The sequence below is a fragment of the Dermacentor andersoni genome, chromosome 10 (assembly GCF_023375885.2).
Source record: "Dermacentor andersoni chromosome 10, qqDerAnde1_hic_scaffold, whole genome shotgun sequence".
NCBI classification, from domain to species: domain Eukaryota; kingdom Metazoa; phylum Arthropoda; class Arachnida; order Ixodida; family Ixodidae; genus Dermacentor; species Dermacentor andersoni.
Window position 1 is genome coordinate 7,921,827 of NC_092823.1, and position 17,926 is coordinate 7,939,752.

At 49.8% G+C, this 17,926-nt stretch overlaps 1 protein-coding gene across 1 annotated transcript in view; it reads right to left on the minus strand.

The window, feature by feature from the left end:
* Nucleotides 1–472: 472 nt before the first annotated feature.
* The window catches only part of LOC126519731 (uncharacterized), an 88,660-nt gene continuing 71,206 nt past the window's right edge, over nucleotides 473–17,926 (minus strand). The window contains exon 3 of the mRNA XM_055065377.2: nucleotides 473–2,536. Coding sequence (XP_054921352.1) covers nucleotides 2,016–2,536 — 521 coding nt within the window. The 3' untranslated portion in view covers nucleotides 473–2,015. The remainder of the gene's footprint in view (nucleotides 2,537–17,926) is intronic.

Here is a 17,926-nt window from a genome sequence, read left to right on the forward strand (position 1 = left end):
TAAGTGTCAATAATCAAGATTATCATTCGTATTTTTGAGACTATTTTCTACAGAAGTGTGGAGTCATTTAACTTGTATATTGTATGTGCCATACGTTTCTTACGTCATAGTGTTATTGCGAAAACGTTGCTTGACAAGTCCAGGTGCTTGTATGAAAAGTTTAGTTATTATGTAATCATCAACCCTGTATCTTGTAAGCTAGACCCTTTTAAGAGCTGAGAAGTAGCCGGCGCCTCAAATTGTGCGTCAAAATCTCCTTATATCATATCAATGAAAAAAAAAAAAAAAAGATTCCTTACTAAGCTTAGTGCATGCGACAATTCAGCTTTCATGGGAAGTGTGGGCAGCACATGAATTTGTCCAATATGCTTGATTATACATCCGTGCTTTCTTACAGCAACAATAACGTACAGCGCGAAGGACAAGGACTGCGAGAGACGACATACACAGCGCTGTGTATGTCGTCTCTCGCAGTCCTTGTCTTCGCGCTGTACGTTATTTTTGATCAAGAATTACCAACTAGCCCAAGCAACCACCCTATTTCTTACAGCGTTTGTTCCCGCCCGTTATATTTGTAATGCGTGAGGCACTCATGTTATAAGCACGGGAACTCAATGCTCATGCTGACCTGAATGTTCATTGCTGACAATTGCATTTGAAACGCGATATTTTATTGGTAACGACCATCTGAAAAGTCGCTAATCCGCTGAAGAGCAGAAGGACGCGAAGTCTAGATCAATCAAGTTACGAATCGTCATTCACATGCTGGCTGAAACCACGCTGCATGCGGCTGCCCCAGTCACTAGCACTCGAATTCCCCCTTAGTACGACGACAAATTGGAACAGTTGGTGTTCACTAAGCACGTTGCTAAATGTCGCAACCAAATAGCAAGCAATAACCAATAAAGGACGGCATCCACATTGAAATGGGGCAGCGACAAACATTCACCTCGCCTAATTGAGTAATTCATGTATGCTACGCATGTTTTATTCAATATAGCATTGTTTATACATCTCAATCTTTTTTCTCTTCCTTAAAACTTCCATATCTATCTTGTGCCGCTACCTATGTCTGTAGCGAATGCGGTCACATGAATCTCTCTCCGGCTTATTATTCCCCCAATACTCTAAAATTGTCTGGATTATCTCAAATTGTGACCCGTTGATACTCCTATGCACTTTCATTGTTTCTGGAAGGTATGGGATACCTACGGAATGTGAACACCTTCGCATTCCATTAGGATGTGCTGAGTGGTCTCCGGGCTTTTCCGGCAGTAGACGCATGCCTTTTTTTTTTGCGTGTATTCATTCCAGAGAATATGCACTGCCTGAGAATGCAGTATGGGACGCGATGGGGATTAAAAGAGTGTTTTAGCATAGTGTTACTTCGTTACTGTTACCGTTACCGATACGGATACCGGCGGCCGCAACTGCGCATACACAAATTTTACCTGGATGTTCCCGTCAGTTACCGCGACTGCATAACAAAATGGCAATGACCAAGCTGCCTACTTCGATCGTAATTCGCCTATGTTATTGCCTTCCGTCGCTACAGCAGGTAATGATAAAATCAGCCGCTCCTTAATCTCATCTCTCGCTGACGAAAAAGTATAATTGCAGCTTATTTTTCGATGTTATTCAAGTCAGTTTGTTTTGACGCTGCTAGGTTTGGAGGGACGGCATCAAAGAGGGAAAGTGTGTCGATTTCATGCTAACAGATGACAGTAAAGGGTTTTAACGTTAAGTGCGGTGGCACCATTGGTTCCCCACATGACTAACCCCGGGCACATGCGTCTACAGCTAGTACCGACGAGCCGTTAAGTGTGAGACCTAGGGTGAGCGCATATCAGAGTGAAATTGTGATTACCTGACCATGAGCTTAGAAATGATGGACTGGTAACACAACAAGATATTTCGTCTGACTGCTTCAATGTGGGCACACAACAAACAACGAGACCGCATGGGAACACTGCAAATGGTTTCATGCTATCTCTTCATTTCTTTGCGTAATTAGGCTAGAAGACACCAGGCACAATTCGATACTTCACTAGACGACAATACTCCTTCCAATACGGCCCATATTTTTCATAGCACTTCTTCTCGTCTCTGTAACTTCTGTGCAACAGCAAAACCACAAGGAATAAGACGTACAAGTAGGGCACGAAGCTGGAAGCTCCAGATGGCAGTGCCCAGCATAGGCCAACGAGCACTTCGAACATGTAGTTGGCGTGACGGCTAAGTGACCAGAAACCCGAGGCCAGTAGAAGGCTGTTCTTCGGATTTCCACTTGCGTCGTAATAGATCGCCCGTATGAGCCTCGGCGGCGACCCCCACACTGTGCATTTCCCCTGCGTCGATCGTACCATTTGTTTCTGGTAGTCTGTCCAATAGTTAAGCCCTATCATTGTAACCCCCACAATAAACGTCGCGGTTGCCACAACCGGTTTGTTCTCTGGAGTGTTCTCGACCATGTAGAAACTGGTTAACGGGAACATAATACCCATGAAGCCGACGCATCCCCAGCAGAGGTAGAAGCCTGCGAAGAAAAACGAACATTGTAGGGGAGAAAATTAAGCAATGCATCATGGCAATAAAATACTTTGGTGCGAAACTTTTTATTCATAGCTCAAATTTCAACTAGGTTGACAGCTTTATCTCTGCGCTCTAAGGCACGCGCTCACAACCCAAATCGTCCTATGTGTTAAAGTAATCTTGGTTGAACGGCTGATGAAGAAGACAACAATTTAAGGAAAAGAACGATGCGTACTCCGAAGGTGGTAATGGCTGGTTACTCGTAGAATTAAAGCAGCAATAGCACATATCATGCGTCGGAATTTCATATTTGGCAAAGTTGGCAGGAGCAAACAGACGTGGGCAACATTCTACCTCTCAAGACGTGGCAGTGGTCCTGTCATCACAGAAAATACGTTGGATGGCGAGGACGTTTTTCAAGCTTCGAAGAAACTGACGACTCCTGGCCTCCTCAATGCTATCGTGAGTAAACCAAAGCCCCAATCAGTGGCGTCACCAAAAAGGACGGAACCATAAAAATCCACATGAAACTGGCAGATATTGAGTCCTGGAGGAGAAACCACATTAAATGAGTACTGCCGCAAAGTACATTGCGCTGTATTTTTGCGCTTATTTAGTAGCTGTTCACCGAGTAATCCAGGCAAAGCACTAGTTTGGCCTAGCGTGCGACGATTTTTTATTTATATCTCCGTATTTTACGACCAATCGCGGTTTCCATTTCGAAGAGCCCTTCGCGCCCCGTAACTTAAGAGGCTTCCTTGTAAACAACAATGATCACGTGAGCACGCAGACCTGTGACGTACCTGGCCTACTGTCTACTATACAATGTGTGCTCTGTTTTGTCTACTAGTTTCGTGTGGAACCTGTGCATTGCTACATCACCAAATTGGTTCGTTTGGCAGAACTCCACTACTCAGTATGATTCTGGCCCTGGAGAGTTTTAACCTGCCTGCATGCTTCTATACCATTTGCTGTTTACTGGATAACCGGAGATGTTTACGGCAGAAACAGCAGGGATAGCAGCATCTGGTGACACGGTATTTAATGAAAGAGTCCGCTAAACCAATATTGCAACTTGCAAATTCCACTACTTACTGGCGCAAAGCTTTTGTAACCGAATCGTTAAAGTACCTTACTTTTATGATAATCCGGTTAGGGAATTACACTGATGTAAAAATAAAAAATATTCAGATGCATTCCAGTTAAACAAATAAATAGTGATAGGGTGCGTCACCAGCTTTGCTAATGCCGGCCACGGCACCGTAACCTTTGGTGCTATGCAGGATGCGCCGAGTTTGGCGAAACTCGGGATCTTCACGAGCTCTGGCGACACCCCAAGATGAAAGCACAAATGGTACCGGGACAGAGTTTATCTTTCGACAAGCCTCCAGTTTCATTGGTTTATCTAGATTCACTCTGGGTGGCTATCATTCCTTGGGCGTTGCCTGCTGGGCGGTCGACAAACTGGGGCTCACGTGATCATACCGTCAGTGCATGGTCGTGCCTTCTTTCACTTGTTTGTCGTTCCACCGAGTGCATTAGATGCACAAAGCAAGTTATAAAACAAATGCATTTATTACAATATTCTTAGTTGCTTCAACGTGGTTTAAAATCATTTTAAAGCTTATGAGATGTACACTGAATGCGTATTAGACTCATTCGTAATATAGTACGCTTCGCATTATACCACGAGGGAACGCTGTGGTGACGTCATCAAGTCCAAAGTCATCAAGTCATCAAATTGTGGGCCCAGTTGGCGGACCTCCTCAACGAACGTGGCCCTGCGAAGAAGAGTGCGACAAATTGGCGGCGATATTGGTCCGAGCTTGTAGCACAAGTCAAGCGGCACGCAGTCGTTGTGTCGGAAGCCGCGTAAGTGGCACTGGTATCAGTTCTTTAAGGAAAAAGCCGCTGCTGTGGTCGGTCTGCGTTATGCTCACAATGAAATGTTGCCTTATTCGTTAACTCATTAAATGTTGACCAACTTAGAGCTGCGTGGCCGTGGTGTGACAGCTACTTTTAGTAGTATTTATTCATGTTAAATACGTTTCTGCAAACGACTGACCAGTTACATTTGCTAGTAACTTGCTCATTTGGAAATTTTCTGCGTACCTCCTTCTTAAACGCGTTTTGCCCTCAATTTCAGTGGCACAGGTGGCAAAGCTACCAGGGCTAGGAGGGAGGGTGCTCTCGTTGATTGGCCGTGAATGTGCCGTGGGCTTGGGGCCTTCAGTATTGCTGAAAGATCCCACACCGGTGAGTGCGGTACTGCGTATGCAGTTTAATTGTAGTTATTTAGTCTCTATCGTGAAAATGTAATCCATAGACTGCATAAAATCTTCCATTTCCACTCGACTACAGCAAACGCCATGTAAGGATTGCAGAAAGTTCCATTAGCACACAACTGCAGAGCTTGCACTCCACTACATACCATAGAGTACGGATCAACGTTACTAGACTAGCTTCAGTTTTAAAACTCGGCGCCGATGCGCGGAACCGCCACCCGCCCGCGCCTTCGCGGCGCTGCAGTTGCGCCCAGCTTCACTTCCTCACTAGCCGGCTACGCGGGCGGGCAGAACTAAGCACGCGGTGCAGCCTTGGTGTATTCTTGGGTTCGTTGTTGACGGCAAATTTCAGCAAGCATGACATCCTCGAAACTGTAGCCTTCGCCGAGTTTGTTCAGAATATGAGCAGACAATGCCGGCGTGCTGCGTACCTGGCTGCATAGGCGGCTATCGGAACAATGCCGACAGTTCGGTGCGCCACTTTTTCTGTGCTGTCAGCAATGCGACGCTTCGCTCATCATGTAACAGAGCGATTCCTCGTGCCGACCGGGAACTCTCTGCGATATCCACGGCACGCGCTCGTGCCACTGCTCCCGCGTTCGTCGTCGTCTTCCAGTGCTGGCTGCGTTGCCGTTGTTGTAATCTCAGCGCTGACGCCCGTTGTTGCAAATGGGTAGCAAGCCCCAAGGGTAGCGTTGGCCTGGCGGCCTGGGGCACAACTGGAAGCATCCGAAGGTCCCGGCAAAGCATGAGTCGACTGGTAACAGAACAACTTGTTTATTCTAGCATCGCAAAAGAGCGGACGGTCAGGTCGACCGAAGTGGAGAGACGGGAGAGCACGTAACTCAACGGAAGAAATCGGAACCTCTCTCTCGGCGTCCGGGGGCAGCTGCTCTTATACTCTCGGAGTTGAGGGCAAGAGGGGACGTCTCGGGAAAAGGCCACGTGACTGCGGGGCACGGACACGCTGAGAGACACGTTGGGACGAGTGAAGTGACGCATCCGCCGGGCGGGCGCCGGTCAGACCTCCTCGCTTCACACTTGGGGAGCTCCCCTCCCCGGCTGCCGCGCTTTGACAAGCGTGGGCACCAACATGCACACACACACACACGCACACACGAAGACACGTGGCATTGAAACACGCCTGGACACGCTTGGCGGGGAGGCGTATCGGCGGCGCTGAACGGGCCAAAATGTCCGCCGCTTTGAACGAAGGCCCGGCGTCCGTTGCATCCGCGCCGGCTATACCGCGCGTCGTAGGCGAAACGTAACAGACCGCCCCGCCGGGGGAAGGAGATCCCGATGGTCAGGGGACTGCATCCGCTGTCCGGAGGGATGTCGCTCGATGATGCTCATAACCGAAGTCGGGCGTCCTTCGGCATTTCTTGAGCGCAGCGCACAGAGAAGGCCTCGTTCTCTCGTTCAGGTTCACACAGGACACTGCAAAGTGACTTCGGGAGAGTTGACATTTTTGTTCTCGTTCCCGGCAAGCGTTACAACTACGCCGAAACTCAACCGCTCAGTCAGCAAGCACGAAGCAACCCTCACTAAGCCCTGCCAGGCTCTTTCCCCTTTTATACCACTGCCTAGTTCCTTACAGTAGTCTAGCAGCACTCAGAACGCGTCCACAAATTGGAAAATTGCACTAGAAAGCACGTCATCACTTTGAAACACTACACAAAAGCAATATGTTAAAAATCCTGCCTCAGGAAGAAAAACATCAGTAACAAATAACTTTGAGGCTGATTCTTACGTTAGGGGCTTCGACTTAAGCCATCGGCGTTACCGTTGAGACTCCCCTTTTTGTAACGCACCTCAAAGGAATGTTGTTGCAAAGCGAGGCTCCAGCGCAGGAGGCGGCCATTTGTGGAAGAGATGGTCTGCAGCCATTGGAGAGGGCAGTGATCCGTCTCGAAGCATGCGAAGCGGAGATCGCAGCGAGCGACCGTACACTAGCTCTGCTGGCGAAAACCCCGTAGCCGCATGCGGCGCGGTCCTTAATGCAAACTTCACCCCAGGCAGACACCGCTCCCAATCAGTTTGGTGAAACCACAATGCTCTCAACACACGCTCCATGACGGAGTGGAGCTTCTCAACGGAATTCGACTGTGAGTGGTACACTGAGCTGTGCAACAGCTTTACCCCACACCTTTCGAGAAAAGTTGTCGTCAAAGCGCTAGTAAACACTGTGCCCTGATCTGATTGGATTTCCGCAGGAAAACCAACTCGCGCAAATATAGACAGTAGTGCATTGACTATCTCAACTGAGCTGAGTTCTTTAAGCGGCACTGCTTCAGGGAACTTTGTCGCTGGGCAGATCACAAACAATATGTGTCTGTACCCCGTGGCTGTTACCGGCAGAGGTCCCACTGTATCAATAACGAGCCGTCTGAAAGGCTCCGTAATGATATGTACCAACTTCAACGGCGCCCTCGATTTGTCCCCTGGTTTGCCCACCCGCTGACAGGTGTCACATGTCCTCACAAAGTGGTCTGCGTCCCGAAAACACCCTGGCCAATAGTACTCTTGCAAGAGACGGTCCTTAGTTTTCTTAACTCCTAGGTGTCCGGACCACGAACCCCCATGCGACAAGCGCAACAGATCCTGACGGTAGCACTGAGGCACGATCAGCTGATCGAACTCCACTCCCCTGCGGTCTAGATACTTCCGGTACAGGACCCCACCTCTTTCCACAAAGCGAGCATTTTTCTTGGCGATACCTTCCTTGACAATGCAGCGTATGTTTTCTACGCTGCCATCCTTTTTTTGCTCGGCTATCAAAGCCGACCGGCTGACTTTTAGCAACCCATTAAGTCCGTCTGACGTAGGCGCGATGAGCAAATCTGCAGATAGCGCTTCTAACTTTCCCGTGTCGGGCATTTCCTCTCCAGTATCTGGTGCCTTTAACGCTACAGGCTCAATTTTATTCAGTTCGGGCGTGCTCTGAATATCAGCTTGCTGCGCCTCTGACCCTTTCTCATTGTTCGACAACGTCGGCCCCGCAACTACCGCCTTTGCAGCGAGCTCCCGAACTTTCGATCTGGTTAAGGCCTGAACGCTAGCCTCACCAAACAAAGGCCCCTTCTCGCGCAGGAGGTGATCGGACCTGTTCGAAAATAGGTACGGGTACTGGGGGGCAGCATAGAGGACACTGCCGCCTCCGTCTCAAGTGCTCCGAAAGGTCCTTGAATAAGCACTTTTGCTACGGGCAGACACACGCTATGAGCTTCCACGGCTTGCTTGATCCATGCACACTCGCCCGTGAACATATCGGGTTCTACGTAAGAGGGGTGAACTACATCCATTGTGGCTGCGGAATCGCGAAGCACTCGGCACTCTTTCCCGTTCACGAGGAGGTCTCGCATGTAAGGCTCGAGAAGCTTCATGTTCTCGTCATTGCTGCATAATGACAAAAACACGACTTTTGTTTTTGTTTCTGGACACTGCGCCGAAAAGTGACCCGGTTTCTGGCACGTATAACAAACGCGCGCTTGCCTCGTCTCGAACCGCTTTCTGCGTTCGGCTTCGGCTGCCGCCGTCTCCTTACGTTCGGTCGGACACTGCGCCGAAAAGTGACCCGGCTTCTGGCACGTATAACACACGCGCGCTTGCCTCGTCTCGAACCGCTTTCTCATGGGCGTGAACTTCGGCCTCTCAAACTTGGAGCCAAATTCACCCTTTTGACCGTCCTTAGCTCCGCGAGCCCGACGCGTCACAAACTCCTCGGCTAGCTCAGCGGCTCTAGCCACCGTACTAACGTCTGGCCTATCCAAGACCCAGTACCGCACGTTCTCAGGTAACCGACTATAAAACTGTTCCAGCCCGAAACACTGCAGAACTTTCTCGTGGTCACCAAACGCTTTCTCTTCTTTGAGCCACTCCTGCATGTTTGACATAAGCCTGTAGGCAAACTCTGTATATGACTCACTTCTGCCTTTCTCATTTTCCCGAAACTTCCAACGGAAAGCCTCCGCTGACAGCCTGTACTTTTTTAGCAGACTCGATTTCACTTGGTCGAAATCCTCTGCCTCCTCTCTCTTCAAGCGCGCGACTACGTCGGCCGCCTCGCCGGGTAACAAAGTGAGCAAGCGCTGTGGCCACGTTTCCCGAGAGAACCCCTGCTTCTCGCACGTTCGCTCAAAGTTAAAGGGACCCTGAAACGATTTTGGCGATTTTCTACAAACGTACTGAGTCGTTAGAGTAGGTCCTTCTGATCATTAATTGATGCATCTAAGTGCTCTGCGTAAAGCGTGTAATTTATTATAAGGTTTTAAAAATACACATCGCTGCCGATCGTAGCGCACTGCTCGGCGGAATTTTAAGCCGCCCCTACCCATATGATGCAAATAACCCATATGACGTCACGTGGGTGAGCTATCTGATTGGCTGACCAGTGTGCGTGGTCGATAATTTTTCCAACTGTATGGTAAACAAATAATCTTCGTAATAGTTGGAATGTTAGTTCATTTGTTTTTATAAAATGAAAGTAACATAAAGAGAATGCACAAGAACAATTTTTCAGTACACTTCAGCACTTCCGGCACACAGCAAGTGTCGTCTGTTTGTGTTACAACGTACTCCATTTTGACGAGAGCTCCGCGGTCACAGTCGGTCTCAGTCTTTTCGCGAGCACTATGATTCGACTTTGTTGCCTTGTGGACTGCAAACCTAGCGACTGGCAATATGTCAAGCTGCGACATTGTGTCCCTCTGCAAGGCAGTATACAAGCGAACTGGCTGCTGCGCATGGGACTGCCGGTATCCGATCGGCGCCAGGATTTGAGCGTTTGTGGCCGTCACTTTACACCGGAAGATTACTAACGCAATACCGTTTCGCGAGTCCAGTATTAGGGCAAACGCGAGCGCAAGGGGACAGGGTCTGGCCGCTTGACTGTGCCGGGATGAGCCACGAGATGACCAGAAGGGCAAATGTGAATGGTCTGCACGGTGCAGCCACCTGGTGGCACAGAGCTCAACCATACACAGTAGCAGCAACGAAGTGTATTCTTCTTTGCTGCTGGTGTGTATTTTTCGCAGGAGTGTAATCATCAACACGTTGATTTATAAATGTTTAACATGCTTTACACTTGGTTAGAGCAATATTAGCGCTTTGTTTGACTGGTTAAGCGCTGCGCCAGCAAGTGCCTGGACCGTGCAGACCGATCAGGCTGCTCACGTACGTCTACGCTAAAGTTCCTTCATCAGCTTGAGTTTATGCCTCCAGTCATTTGCCGAAATGACCAGCTTGCCTGTTTTTAGCGGAGTACCGGACACGTTCGGCGCTACGACAGAATGCTCGCAACGCACGCTGCTTCGATAGCTCTCGGTCGACGGCCAAGCGGCTAGCGGAGAGGTCTCGCGCGGGAGGGGGCGTGCTCCTAAACAACCGGAAGTGAGCGATGTGACGTCGCATCGTGACGCTGAACCAGTGAAGGCGGAGCTTAGCGCCGCTCGTTCGGCGAGCGAGTTGAGGAGGAAAAGCATAGCTAGGGAGGAGGGTAACTTCTAATAAAGCCCCTTGATAATTTAAAAGTAGCGACACTCTCCTCCTCACGGCGCTTTCCTCCTCGATTCTCCTCGCCCGCCGGCTGCGCACGGCACGATATTCCTCCTGGGCTCCCGCGGACGGGCCGCAGGATTCTATGGAGGTGTGTTATTTTGGGCCAGTTTCGCGCCCCACTGGGGTTGAAAATTTTGAGAAATGCTAATAACAGCATCGATAATGCTGGAGGCAACGTTTATGAGGAGGTTGGTTTTTTCTTAAAGCCGTATGAGCTGGGTATACTGGTTTAAAGGGAGTTTTGAGGCGAGTTCTATACTCCAGACAATTTTTCTGCCACACGATCAGACGCTTTACTTCGTGCGTCTGATCTAGTATTCCTTGTGACACATCCCTTTGTGTGTGGCTTATTAAGCGAAAGCCTTAGACCTCTGCTTCAAGGTCCCGCTGTGAGCTACATAAAATATCGCGTGACCGAAGGAAGGCGGGAAGCGAACCAAAGCATATGCAGCCGCGTATAAGAGATGATTAATGATTAGCAAAGTAATGATTGATTAGTGATTGGATTAAGATGAATTCGGGTGTATTAAGGAGGATTAAGGTGGATTAAAGTCGATAAAGGTGCATTAGGGTGATGAAGGTGGATTAAGGTCATAAGGAAGGTTGGATAAAGGTGGATGAAGGTGCGTTGAGGTGCATTAAGGACGATTATAGTGGATTAGGGTGGATTAAAGTGCACGAAGAAGGATAAGTGCGGATTAAGGTGCAAAAAAGAGGATTATGGTGGGCTAGGGTGAATTAAAGTGAACGAAGGAGGATTAGGGGGATTAATAAGGATTAGGGTGGACAAAGGTAGATGAATGTGGATTCGGGTGGATTAAGGTGAATTAAGAACGATTATAGTGGATTAGGGTGGATTAAAGTGAATGAGGAAGCATTACGGTTGATTAAGGAGGATTAAAGTGTCTTAAGGAGGGTTAGAGTAGATTAAGGTCGATGAAGGTGGATTAGGGTGCATTAAGGAGGGCTTTTGTGGATTGTGGTGGATTAAACTGAATGAAGGAGGATTAAGGTCGATGAATGTGGATTAATGTTCATTAGGAGGATTATGGTAGACTAATCGGTCTTAATACTCAACGAACCCTAATTCTCCTTAGTCTCCCCTAATCCACCTTAATGCTCATTCATCCACCTTAATCCAGCTTAATTCTCCCACTCCACCTTAATACAATCTAATCAACCCACATCGCCCCCAATGCACCTTATCCTACCCTATACGGTCTTAATCCTCCTTTATCAACCCAAATCTATAATAATCCGCCTTCATCCACCTTTCCCCACCTTAGTCCTTATTCATGCACCTTAATCCAACTTAATCCTGCCTAATAGTCCCAATCTACCTTAATACACCCTAATCCACCTTAATACACCCTAATCGGCCTTAATTCTCCTTTACCAACCCTAATTCACCTTAATCCACATTAATCGACCTTAATCCCGCCTAATCCTTGTTCATGCAACCTAATCGGTCTTAATACCTTGTCCATCTTAATCCCCCCTAATCCTTGTTCATGCACCCTAATCGGTCTTAACCCTTCACCTTAATCCACCATAATCCGCCTTAATTTCCCTCCACCCACCTTAATCTTTATTCATGCACATTATCCTCCTTAATGCACTATAATCCACCTTAATCTTCCTTAATGCACTCTAATCAACCTTAATCATCCCTAATCCACCTTAGGTCAATCACTAATGATTCATTAATTAACTTGGGTAATCATTCTCTTATACAGGGGTGGACATGCTTTGGGTCACCTCTGGCCTCCTTGGGTCACGTGATACTTCCAGTTTACAACGCGACCTTGAAACAGAGATCTAAAGGCTTTTGCCTTAAAACATGAAAAAAAAACTCAATGTTGACTGGCTTACGCTTATCACCCGCAATACCACGGGTATACTTGCCACTGATTTTTTCAGGGCGCAAAGCAGAATCTATAATGCTGCACTTCCGATTGAATAACAACAGTTAGCGACGTGCGAGGTGATGGAGCCGCCCCAGAATATTAAGCATACTGAGGACAGCCGCAACAAAAACGCTGGTTAGCAGGCCGGAAGAATGAAAAAAAAAATGCAGCATTACGGGATGCTTTCCTACGAGCTATAAGAAAGATGCCTCAGCTCGCAAACAACGCTATTCTTTGTCGGAACAAAGTTCTCTCGGCCAATGTCATGCAGCCACTGCTTCCTGCGCAAGCCGTCACGCTTTCCTTGTGGTATCACAAAAACGGCACAACCATCTTCAGGCTTCTTGCTGCTGTTATATGCGCAACAGGCCGGCATAGCGCTAGCACATAGAGCAGGAAACACAGCGTACAACGTTCGCTGCGCCGAGCTAAAGGGCCGAGCCAGCCGTGCTGAGGAGGAAAATGGCGCGGACGAAAAAGAAAAACACAAGCAAAACTCAAGATCCGCGCGTTTCCAAGGGCAACGGCAGGGAGACCAATCGTCGTGCAGAAAAACGGGGGCAAAACGGGGGAACGAACAAGGGGCGAGGAGGAGGCGAGGAGGTCGCGCGGCGGCGGCAGAGTTCAAAGAGTGTCGCTACTTTCAAATCATCAAGGGACTTTAACTTCTAATCGCTTGCAGCTCCATTAATACGTAACGCTTCACTTAAATTGTGGTGCGAATGTTCTACTTAAGCTGTACCCTACGCGCCTACAAAATTTGTCCGAACCGTTTCAGGGGCCCTTTAACCAGGAACAAACCAATGTCCTCTCCAAGCTTAAACGGCCGCATCAGGTCAGTCATTTTGAACAATACTCGTTCTCCTGCACCGTGTGCCTGACTTCCATTGCGAGCGCGTTCCATCTCTACCTCGAGACGCTTCATTTCCAAAGCGTGTTCGCGCTCTTCTTTTTCTTTCTGCTCTTTTCGTTCGCGCTCCTGTTTCTCTTTTTGCTCTCTAAGTTCGAGCTCCTGTCTTTTTGCCCGCTCCTCAATGGTCTCAAGGCATTCCGACAGCTCGTCATCCTCAGCCTGTAACTCAAGAATAGCCCTCAGCAGTTCTGGTTTTCTGAGTTTGTCTGAGACATCCAGACCCAACTCTCTTGCAAGCTCCAGCAATTTCGGTTTGCGCAACGACTTCCAATCCATGGCTACTCTGAATGCTGCTTTCTCTACTGCCTACTATTGTATTGCCGCAAACTAACCCGGCAGCAACGACAACCACAATTACCAGCTCTGTTTCTGACACTAACAAAAGCCTGGCAAAACTCAGAAGAAAGTCCCGCACTCACCAAACCTCGCAGCCAAGAATTCAGCGCAGTCGTTCCGCTGCAGGTAACCAGTCATCACACAGGGCTCGTTGCACTGCTCCCGGATGGTCGTTGTGCTGCTCAGCATACAGTCAACCGCATACCTTCGCTGCTGGCCTCCGTTGTCGCGATCTCACCACTGGCAGCCAGTTGTTGTAATCTCAGCGCTGACGCCCGTTGTTGCAAATGGGTAGCAAGCCCCAAGGGTAGTGTTGGCCTGGCGGCCTGGGGCACAACTGGAAGCATCCGAAGGTCCCGGCAAAGCATGAGTCGACTGGTAACAGAACAACTTGTTTATTCTAGCATCGCAAAAGAGCGGGCGGTCAGGTCGACCGAAGTGGAGAGACGGGAGAGCACGTAACTCAACGGAAGAAATCGGAGCCTCTCTCTCGGCGTCCGGGGGCAGCTGCTCTTATACTCTCGGAGTTGAGGGCAAGAGGGAACGTCTCGGGAAGAGGCCACGTGACTGCGAGGCACGGACACGCTGAGAGACACGTTGGGACGAGTGCAGTGACGCATCCGCCGGGTGGGCGCCGGTCAGACCTCCTCGCTTCACACTTGGGGAGCTCCCCTCCCCGGCTGCCGCGCTTTGACAAGCGTGGGCACCAACATGCACACACACACACACGCACACACGAAGACACGTGGCATTGAAACACGCCTGGACGCGCTTGGTGGGGAGGCATATGGGCGGCGCTGAACGGGCCAAAATGTCCGCCGCTTTGAACGAAGGCCCGGCGTCCGTTGCATCCGCGCCGGCTATACCGCGCGTCGTAGGTGAAACGTAACACCGTTCATCATCGCAGCGTAGAATTCCACTTCTGTCGTCGTTTATGGGGAGGCCGCGTTTACGGGGGCATGAGCCATTGCTTAAGGGAGTATGAGCCACTCGTTGGCTTACGTAACGGACGGATATAATTTTTGAAAAAATTTCATTTCGAAGAATGACAAGCGGCAAATGGCGGGCGAAGGCTGCTAACTACGCCGCCAAGCAAACTCGAGACATCGAAGGCAAGCGAGAACGGCGGATCTTTTTTTTTTTTTTTGTGGCTTGTCTGTTCAAAGACTGACCTCATCCTTCCTTTTGTAGCGCTTCTTTGGCGTGGTGAGAACCTTCGGTGGGGATGAAGATCATCCCACAATCACGCACTTTGGCCAGATCTTCAGGCTCCTGAGCTTAAACTGCGCGAAACGTTAAGAAACTGTGCGAAACCTTAAGACGACAGGAAGAAACGCACATTTAGAAACGCAGCTTCTGCGCTTCGCTGCATCCGTTTCTTCCTTTCGTGCAGTTTACCCTTCTTTCAGTATGAACCAACTGCCCGATAAATCTTATTGCTGTAGGTGGATACGGTTTTCTAATGGTATCACTAATTCGGACCAGGGAGAACGCCAGCGAGCGGGAAACAAGCGCAAACTGCCCGTCCGCACGAGCTCAAGGCTGCGGCGAGGCGTCTGCAGTGGAGCTCGATGGAACGGCGCTGCCATCTGGCGGCTGTCGCAGAAGTGGCGACAGCGGCTGTAAGCGCGCGGGCGGAGAGTTTTACAATTGAAACTAGTCTAATAACGTTGGTACGGATATCATTGTCACACTTTAAAAGGGTTTGTTTGCATGCTCTTATTTAGGCAACTTATCTGTTTCTTTTACCATCGTTCTGCAGGAGTCGCAGACCTCGACCTGCCAGTTCGACCTCCCAGTAGTGCCACTGCAGCACTCGATTTCCGGTGTGTCCTTGGCATTTTTGTGCAATTAAAGATGACTCAATCAATTGCAGCTTACCGTTTTTCTTTTTACGAGCTAGTACAAGCATGCGTGTAACATGCCATACTGTGTTGTTTAAATTCCTTGTTCGTTTTGCTCCTCATTATACACCACAGTTCCCCAAGCAAGCACAATACCAAAAGGCTTGCAGGCACAGCCTAAGACTGGAACTTTACAGATAATGGGAGATGACCAAAAGAGGCTGGTCGAGGCACTGGAGGGTCTGCGGGCTGACACAGCACAGACATGTATAACCTTTAATCGCGAACCATTCTACAACCACACAAAGTGCTTGGCTTTTGAAACCATAAGACAAGGCCTTCATGCAGCTTAGGGGCTTCGTGGTGTTGGTATTGCACCGCTGGCACGAGTTGTTGTAATCTCAGTGCTGACGCCCGTTGTTGCAATCGGGTCGCAAGCCCCAAGGGTAGCGTTGGCCTGGCGGCCTGGGGCACAACTGGAAGCATCCGAAGGTGCCGGCAAAGCATGAGTCGACTGGTAACAGAACAACTTGTTTATTCTAACATCGCAAAAGAGCGGGCGGTCAGGTCGACCGAAGTGGAGAGACAGGAGAGCACGTAACTCAACGGAAGAAATCGGAGCCTCTCTCCTGGCATCCGGGGGCAGCTGCTCTTATACTCTCGGCGTCGCGGGCAAGAGGAAGGCCTCGTGACGAGACCACGTGACGGCGGGGCACGGACGAGCTGAGAGACACGTTGAGACGAGTGTAGTGACCCATCCGCCGGCCCGGCGCCAGTCAGACCTCCTCGCTTCAGACTTGGAGAGCTCCTCTCCCCGGCCGCCGCGCTTTTAGCGTGGGCACCAACATGCACACACACACACACGAAGACACGTGGCACTGAAACACGCCTGGACGCGCTTGGCGGGGAGGCTTTGCGGCAGCTCCGAACGGGTCAAAATGTCCGCCGCTTTGAACGAAGCCCCGGCGTCCGTTGCATCCGCGCCGGCTATACCGCGCGTCGTAGGCGAAACGTAACAGACCGCCCCGCCGGGGGAGGGAGATCCCGATGGACAGGGGACTGCATCCGCTGTCCGGAGGGATGTCGCTCGATGATGCTCATAACCGAAGTCGGGCGTCCTTCGGCGTTTCTTGAGCGCAGAGCACAGAGAAGGCCTCGTTCTCTCGTTCAGGTTCACACAGGACACTGCAAAGTGACTTCGGGAGAGTTGACATTTTTGTTCTCGTTCCCGGCAAGCGTTAGAACTACGCCGAAACTCAACCGTTCAGTCAGCAAGCACGGCACAACCCTCACTAAGCCCTGCCAGGCTCTTTCCCCTTTTATACTACTGCCCAGTTCCTTACAGTAGTTTAGCAGCACTCAGAACGCGTCCACAAATCGGAAAATTGCACTAGAAAGCACATCATCACTTTGAAACACTACACAAAAGCAATATGTTAAAAATCCTGCCTCAGGAAGAACAACATCAGTAACAAACAATTTTGAGGCTGATTCCCACGTTAGGGGCTTCGACTTAAGCCATCGGCGTTACCGTTGAGACTCCCCTTTTTGTAACGCACCTCAAAGGAATATTGTTGCAAAGCGAGGCTCCAGCGCAGGAGGCGGCCATTTGTGGAAGAGATGGTCTGCAGCCATTGGAGAGGGCAGTGATCCGTCTCGAAGCATGCGAAGCGGAGAACGTAGCGAGCGACCGTACACTAGCTCAGGTGGCGAAAACCCCGTAGCCGCATGCGGCGCGGTCTTTAATGCCAACGTCAGCCCAGGCAGACACAGTTCCCAGTCAGTTTGTTGTTCAAAACACAATGCTCTCAACACGCGCTTCATGACGGAGTGGAGCTTCTCAACGGAATTCGACTGCGGGTGGTAGACTGAGCTGTGTAAGAGCTTTACCCCGCACCTTTCGAGAAAGGCTGTCGTCAAAGCGCTCGTAAACACCGTGCCCTGATCTGACTGGATTTCCGCAGGAAAACCAACTCGCGCAAATATGGACAGTAGTGCATTGACTATCTCAACTGAGCTGAGTTCTTTAAGCGGCACTGCTTCAGGGAACTTTGTCGCTGGGCAGATCACAGTCAAAATGTGTATGTACCCCGTGGTTGTTGCCGGCAGACGTCCCACTGTATCAATAACGAGCCGTCTAAAAGGCTCCGTAATGATAGGTACCAACTTCAACGGCGCCCTCGATTTGTCCCCTGGTTTGCCCACCCGCTGACAGGTGTCACATGTCTTCACAAAGTGGTCTGCGTCCCGAAAACACCCTGGCCAATAGTACTCTTGCAAGAGACGGTCCTTAGTTTTCTTAACTCCTAGGTGTCCGGACCACGAACCCCCATGCGACAAGCGCAACAGATCGTGACGGTAGCACAGAGGCACGATCAGCTGATCGAACTCCACTCCCCTGCGGTCTAGATACTTCCGGTACAGGACCCCACCTCTTTCCACAAAGCGAGCATTTTTCTTGGCGATACCTTCCTTGACAATGCAGCGTATGTTTTCTAGGCTGCCATCCTTCTTTTGCTCGGCTATCAAAGCCGACCGGCTGACTTTTAG